The sequence below is a fragment of the Penaeus chinensis genome, chromosome 34 (genome assembly GCF_019202785.1).
Source record: "Penaeus chinensis breed Huanghai No. 1 chromosome 34, ASM1920278v2, whole genome shotgun sequence".
NCBI lineage: Eukaryota > Metazoa > Arthropoda > Malacostraca > Decapoda > Penaeidae > Penaeus > Penaeus chinensis.
This window is the reverse complement of record NC_061852.1, coordinates 36,520,600-36,528,737: the sequence shown is the minus strand read 5'-3', so window position 1 is coordinate 36,528,737 and position 8,138 is coordinate 36,520,600. Positions and strand designations below refer to the sequence as shown.

General features: G+C 45.4%; 1 protein-coding gene across 1 annotated transcript; it reads left to right on the top strand.

Moving 5' to 3' along the window:
* Positions 1–4,695: 4,695 nt before the first annotated feature.
* Positions 4,696–5,116, top strand: LOC125043505 (histone H4). The gene has a single exon (XM_047639607.1). The coding sequence runs from the start codon at positions 4,713–4,715 to the stop codon at positions 5,022–5,024; it is 312 nt and encodes a 103-aa protein (XP_047495563.1). The 5' UTR covers positions 4,696–4,712; the 3' UTR covers positions 5,025–5,116.
* Positions 5,117–8,138: the final 3,022 nt, after the last annotated feature.

Below are 8,138 nucleotides of genomic sequence, written 5' to 3'. Positions count from 1 at the left end.
ACCTGCTCCCACACGCTCAGCGTAGTTTCCCTTACGCAGAAGGCGGTGAATTCTGCCCACAGGGAACTGAAGGCCAGCCCTGCTGGAGCGGGACTTTGACTTGCCCTTTACCTTACCACCCTTACCACGACCAGACATGATGCTTGCTTGTTAGGTACTTTACAAACCTTACTGCAAAACGTATTTGGGTCTGAGGAACTAAAGGGGGGAGGAGTGGGAGGAATCCTTAGTTTAAGGAGGGGAAGAAAAGCTAAAGGTAGCTAGCTACCTGAAGATTAAAGAAGTATAAGATAAAAAGAAGGGGGGCGATACCCCTTGCATGGTTTTTATGTTTTGGTTGCAACTGGTCGGGAGTGTGGTTTATTTATCGTGAATGGAGCCAGGCTGGATGGAGGAGACACCTTTATTTGTTAAAACATTTTATTGATTAAAAGTCTAAAAGCGTGAAAAAAAAAAAAAAAAAAAAAAAAAAAAAAAAAAAAAAAAAAAAAAAATCATCAATGTCATGTACCATTTGACCCTATCATCCCTTCGTACCCTATCGTACTGTTGTTGACACAGCTACTCATTCATTCATATGTCAACATAGGGATAAATGGTAAGGAGAAAAGTAAACATGGGAACAAATGAGTGAGGAAGGTTGAGCACGGTAACAAGAGAGTTGGAAAGTAAGTGAGGAAGAATGATGATGGAAAGGAACAAAGGAATATGAAAAAAAAAAAAAAATTGAGGTGAAATGAAGTGATGAGAAAAAAGTAATGAGGAAAGCTGAGGGTAAGCAAGAAAGGCGTGAAAAATAGAGATAATGGTAAGTAGCGCAAGTAAAGTAAAGATTTACCACAAGTTTTTTTTTTTTTTTTTTTTTTTTTTTTTTTTTTTTTTTTTTTTTTTTTTCTTTTCGCCTGCCAGGGATTATCATAGCAGGTGTGATCCCGCTATTATAGCCTGTTGCAGGTGAGACCCTCGTCTGCCTCCCTTCCAGCTCCTAGGAGCTGAGAGCGAGGTTCAGTTGGTCACTCTTTTGTTTAATTAAAACAAGAATGTGGTAAAAAGAACATATGATTATAACAAGAACAATAAACGAGAACGCTCTTTTACCACAGGTCCCAAGGTTTTTGTGCGGGTCTCTTTGTAAAGAGATCGTTTGACACCCCACGCAAAAGACGACCTTGGCCTTGTGTGTATAACTTTGGGTGTTATCACGCTTACCTTACTTTGGAGCTAGTGTTTTAATTGTAGGTCAGAGTACTTACAATTAAAACACGAAGCACTGTGGCAATTGACAGTTTTACTGCGAGGTGCCGGCCGAACATATAAGGGTTCACGCCCGTTCGGCAGGGTTCAACCCCGACCGGCCCTAACACACAAAGACTGTTAATTGCTCAGTGTGCCTCCCTTTTTTGAAACCACTTTCCGCCGTTCCACGTTCCTGTCATATTAGCTTTGCTAGCCTTCCCCCAATTTCCCATCACCATCACCCTTACGCTATGCGATCATGGGTCACATGATCAAATTAACATACTCTGGGGAGCCCATCTCCTGTGAGGTGGCTCTCCAGAAAATCTTTGAAATCACAGAGGTTGCCGTCACGCACTGCTTTAAAGTTCACAACGGTTTTAAAGTTGTTGTAGCCAAACCAGAACAAATGACCCCCTTCCTCTCCTCATCTGGCCAAAGAAAACTCGCTGCTAAGGGCTTTAAACCCACTCCTTCCCCTGAAACCAAGGCAAAATGCACGGTCGTGGCAAAAAAGATCGACAAAACAATCCCGCCACGATCGTGTGAGGCCATTCAGGCGGAAATTACAGCCAAAAACGATGTCACTGTAGTTGACATTTACAAACCTCCTGAATCTCGGACCGTCAAGATCCGATGCTCATCGCCTGAAGAGGCGCAGAAACTAATTTCTCGTGGGATCGTGATGTTTAACACATCCGTCCCCACCTATAACATAGAGCCTGAGTGCTTCATTCAGATTGATCAATGCCTGAAGTGCTACAGATACAACCACAAAAAACACACATGTACACACGAACAAAGGTGCAGTCGTTGTGGCGAAGTTGGGCACTTCTTCGCCACTTGCAACAAGCCCACCAAATGTTGCAACTGTGAGGGGCAGCACGCCGCCGTCAGCGGGTCTTGCCCTACACGAAAAGAGATTCTGAAGACGAAAAGACAAGCACTTAAACAAAACACCAACCCAACATACGCCTCAACAGTTCAACAACCCCTACAGACATCTACACCCATCACCACAAGACCTCCCACGATTCCCCCGAGAACCACAATGCCTCCCCCACCTCAGTTCCCCCAAACCAACACTCTCACACCTGACATTAACACTAAAATACAAACTATACTACACGTAGCTTTGATAGCTGCCAAATACAAAGCACAAAGATTCGCAGACATTGTCCCTGTACTCCTACAAAGAAACAACCTCCCTAACATTGTGATTCCCAGGGAAATCTTTGAAGATGAAGACCTATACATAGCTGAATATCACACACAAACAAATACAAACACCGAGGATAGACCGGCGACCACCACACAACCACAGCCCTCTACCTCCCGCACACACCTACTCCCACAACCACAACCACAACGCCAACCAAAACTAAGCTCACAACCAAATACTACAAAAAACACAAACGAACACAAACGCAAACTACCATCACCACTAAACACGCACAAGAAGAAAGACAAGAAAGACCCACTGCCCCCGGCGACCACCGCACCCCCTCGTGGTCACCATGACAACACCATTCTGGGGGACTCCGATAGCGAGGATAGCCTCCAAATCGACCTCCCTGAGGTCGAAGCGGGGGCTACCTCGCTAGCTGTTCTCCCCGTTGGGGGGAACCTCGGGGGACTAGGAAACATCGGGAATTGGTCCGCCGATTCCCGAGAATTCCACGTCTCCCTCTCTCAGGAGTCCCTCCCGGACCTCGAGGGGGACGGGGCTCGGACTCGTCCGCGGCCTCGGTTCCGGGAGCAGCAAACGCCACGAAAAGTGGGTCAGCGTCAGCTTGACCTACTTTAAATGGCGTGCTGACAATTAGATGAGCTGCCTCCCACGCCAAACTGCACCTGTTCAAAGCCCTTACACACCCTCCTCTCACACACACACGCACTCAGACCCACATTACATACAAATGCACACAAGCTACAGATCAATCAGAATAAAGCACCCACATGGATCTGTACTATGGGCTGGGGACGAGTTGTGTCGTCCCCACGATCACCTCACGATCACGAGAAATGCTTCTGTGCCTCTCCCTGGCGCAGGAGGCTATGTAAACAACAACTACAAACCTCGCGTTTTGGTTGCCCGTCTGGGTAGACCATGCCTTCTTCAGGAGAAGAAGGGCGGCCCTGGCCGCGATGTCTTCTCGCCAGACCGAGGCGATGAACAGGGGCCAGTTCCTGGCTTGGCAGCATCATCTTTTCCTTTGTGTGCTTCTCATACTTCCTTCACGTCTTTCACCCATCCTCCTCCCTTGTTTCGTTCGTATTTTTAATTCTTATACTTTTATAAAACTGAAGTTGAAAAAGCTTCGGCGCTTTTTACTATAAACTCGGCACCCGCGCTCCCCACAGCTCGGCCAATCACGCTCCGGCGCGATTGTTGCCGGGTCTCGCGAGCGCGGATGTCGAGCAGCGTAAATTTGCTGCCTATCCTTTTTTAAGCTTTCAATTTTACTTGTGTTCTTGTGTTACATTTTATTAAGTTTTTTACGTTTTTTAGTTTTTTTACCATTCATGTTTTAATTCCCCTAGTTTATAAGTACTTTTTATGGTGGATGTTTTCTCCAAAACTCCCCCTTTTAATCTCCTAATTAAAATAACCCCTCTTAAGAGAGCCCTATCCCGTTTTTAACTCCCTTCCCCCACCCTCTCTCTCTCTTCCGTGCGTAACCTCAACCTCGCCCACGCCCCATCTCATCATCCTTCCATAGCGTAAGCGTCCCTCATCCTAATCCTTACCTCAATCTCACTGGTTTCGGATTTCCGACACGTGACATCTGCCGCCTGCACCCTGCCATGACCGCGGCTCCTTTGCCGTAAGGAGTGGCAACGCGCGAGTGGGGGAGGAGATGTCATGGCCAGTGTTGCTAATCCAGGCGTGGTGAGATCGCCAGAGCACGTCTCCCTGGAAGTCCTGCCGCCGACAGAGAGAAATCTCTGCTCGACGCGGGCGTGGGAGATAGCCTCTGATTAGCGATCTCACTCGTATTTCACCCTCGCAGTCTCCCGGTTAGCCGAGGGCGCCACCGTTGCCATGGGCGAGAAGTCCGTGCACGGTGGGGCCCCGATGGCGCCTGGCAGGCCGCCCTCTCCGCTCCCAACCTCCCGTTAGCCGAGTGCGCGCCGCAGCCCGGGCATGTGGACTCGCCGACCCATGAGTTCGCTCATGCCAGGCGAATCCCGCCATGTCAGGGCCACGCGCGCACAGATGGCGCGGGGCCTCCCTCTCCAGCCTTTATCCTCCTTTCTGCCTCCCGGTCAGCTATGCCCCCCAACTTTTACCCCGCATGTTGGGTTAAGCCCCGACTCTTTTTTCTCTTACTAAATCATCTTTTCGATCCCCCCCTTTATCCTTCCCCTCTCCCGCCTTCTTTCCCCCCCGGTAACGGGTCTTTTCTTTTAACTTTTACTTTACTTTGCCGAAATTCATCTCGCTAACTCCCAGCAAGAAAACCACTATCATCATGACCGGACGAGGCAAGGGCGGAAAGGGGCTCGGAAAGGGTGGCGCCAAGCGTCATCGCAAGGTGTTGCGTGATAACATCCAGGGTATCACCAAGCCTGCCATCCGTCGTCTTGCTCGCCGTGGAGGTGTCAAGCGTATCTCTGGTCTGATCTACGAAGAAACCCGTGGTGTCCTCAAGGTGTTCCTCGAGAACGTGATCCGTGACGCCGTCACCTACACCGAGCACGCCAAGAGGAAGACCGTCACCGCCATGGACGTCGTCTACGCTCTCAAGCGCCAGGGACGTACCCTGTACGGTTTCGGAGGTTAAGTGTCTTGACCGACAACATCTACCATCAAAACCAACAACCCCCACCAAACCAAAAACCTTGGACCTATTTTAGGTCCTACAAATACTCATAAAGAGGATACAATTTGATACCCATCTATCTATCTTGCTTTATCTACTACAACTACTACTACTACTATTACTACTACTACTACTACTACTACTACTACTACTACTACTTACCTTCTACTACTATTAATAAATCAACATGAGTCCCCAGTATTGCGATTACAAATATTGATTTTTCTTGCATCTCTACTGGTATTGTTATCAATACTATTATTATTAAGCTTGTCATTGTGTATGTTATTATTGGTGTTGTAAATGATGATGAAGAAGAAATGTGTATGGTTACATTAAGCTTTTGTTATTATTAGACTCTGATAACCAACATGAAGCAGAAGCAAAGAAAGAAAGAAAGAAAGAAAGAAAGACTAAAGTAGATATATGTGATAGTGATAAATGGCGGTCTAAAGTGCATTGGGCCAGTAATATTTGAAAAGCGTGTACCCACATGTATAAAGTATTTTCCCTAGGGTGTTTATACACGTGTGCGTTGTTGCTGAAGTGCATGCAGACACACAGGGGCGAGGGATTTGAACGTTGATCAGCAAGATTGCTAGACGAGATCGCTACCGCTGCTACAGACAGACACCCAGAGGAAGGGAGAAAAAGCCAGGCAGACACACAGAAGGAGGGGGTCTGCCTGTCTGTGTATGTATCTATCTATCTATCTGGCTGGCTAGCTAGCTAGCTAGCTATATATCTATATATCTACACAAGCAACAGCTGACTGAGCGACAACCCCAGCACCCTACTAATACTAATAACTCGGAGTACAGCTCGCACAAAACCTACACACAATGCCTTGCTTTGTTTGCTTTTTTTTTTTTTGTATTATTTCAGTGAGAAAGTCAAAGATGGAGACATGTATAGATACACGGATCCATAGACACACAGATACATAGATATATAGATACACCGATACATAGAGAGATCGATACACAGATACATAGAGAGATAGATACACAGATACATATGCTATTATATTGCCCACATACAAAAACGGATAAACAAACAAAAAACATGAATGAATGGACCTATTCGAGACACGAAGACAGACCGACAACCACACAAACTTACAATCACGCACAAGATCGTAAACAACCTTGTGGACATTAACAAACAAGAAATTCACACAACACCAACTTGATTGTAACACAGACTCTTACAAGCAAGAAAGCAAGCAAGCAAGTACTCATTCATTCATTCATTCATTCTTTCTCTCTTTCTTCCTTCTCACGCAGCGTGCGCGAGTGACGGGAACACACACACACACACTAAAAAAAAAACACCACTTGGACCTTGACCCTTTCCCACAAACAACCAACCATATATGCATGCGTGGCATGCACTTATTATATATACACATTCCTACACTCAAACACACATTCACTTAGTCAATCGCACAATCCTACACTCAAACACACGCTCAATCACACAGTCGCATACTCTACCATTCATGCAAGCACATCCACACGCTCAGTCAGTCAATCACTCATTCACACACACATACACTCACTCATTCACACACACACTCACACAATCACTACCGGACACATTCACACAATCACTACCCCACACACTCACGCAATCATATATCCACGCTCAATCACACATTCTCACAAGCTCAGTCATTCACACACACATAATCACTCATTCACACACACATAATCACTCATTCACACACACACATACAATCACTCATTCACACACACACACAAGCATTCATTCACACACACATACACTCACTCATTCACACACACACTCACACAATCACTACCGGACACATTCACACAATCACTACCCCACACACTCACGCAATCATATATCCACGCTCAATCACACATTCTCACAAGCTCAGTCATTCACACACACATAATCACTCATTCACACACACATAATCACTCATTCACACACACACATACAATCACTCATTCACACACACACACAAGCATTCATTCACACACACATACACTCACTCATTCACACACACACTCACACAATCACTACCGGACACATTCACACAATCACTACCCCACACACTCACGCAATCATATATCCACGCTCAATCACACATTCTCACAAGCTCAGTCATTCACACACACATAATCACTCATTCACACACACACATACAATCACTCATTCACACACACACACAAGCATTCATTCACACACACAAGCACTCATTCACACACACAGTCACTCATCCGCACTCACTCACACATTCGCACTCAAACACACATTCACACGCTCAATCATTCATAACAACACATTCACTCACTCACTCACACATCCACACCCAAACACATTCACACACTCGCATGCTCAAACACATTCAAAACTACAAAACAAACACAATCACAAACCACATGCACAACGAACAACTAACTCATTCATGCATTCATTCATTCATTCATTACACGTAGGCGCAAAGCACCACCGACACAGAACCAACTACACACAATATCACAGGGGGGAGGTGGGGAGGGGGGGGGGGACAAAACAAAAACACAAAACACTATTCATTCAAACTAAATCAAACCCATCATCAAAAACAACAAGGGAAAACAACTATCTAAAAAAAAAAAAAAAAAAAAAAAAGACAACAAAAACAACAACTCAACTCAAATCCAATCCATTTCATTTCACAATACTTTACTTTGCTCTTGTCTTGGGGAGACCTAGACGTCCAAGCCTCGGACAATAACACAGAAAAATGGACTCTATGCACATTGCCACACACAAGTATTGGCCTTAACCACTGTATAAATAAGCAGACACTACCGAACTGCTTGCCCGCTCGTTTGCAAGACTACTTTTGACGGAAGACAGCTCAAAGTATCACGAACATAAAACATGTTGAATTTGTGTGACCACACCAGTTCCAATAATGTGTCAATGAATAAGACAAATATATTAGTTTACTAGATGAAATAACTTGATGTTTTCAAACGATATCACAACAAGCAAACTAGATTAAGTGTCGATAAAGGAAAGTTCCTTCCTCGTGAACGATCAAATAACGGGGATGTA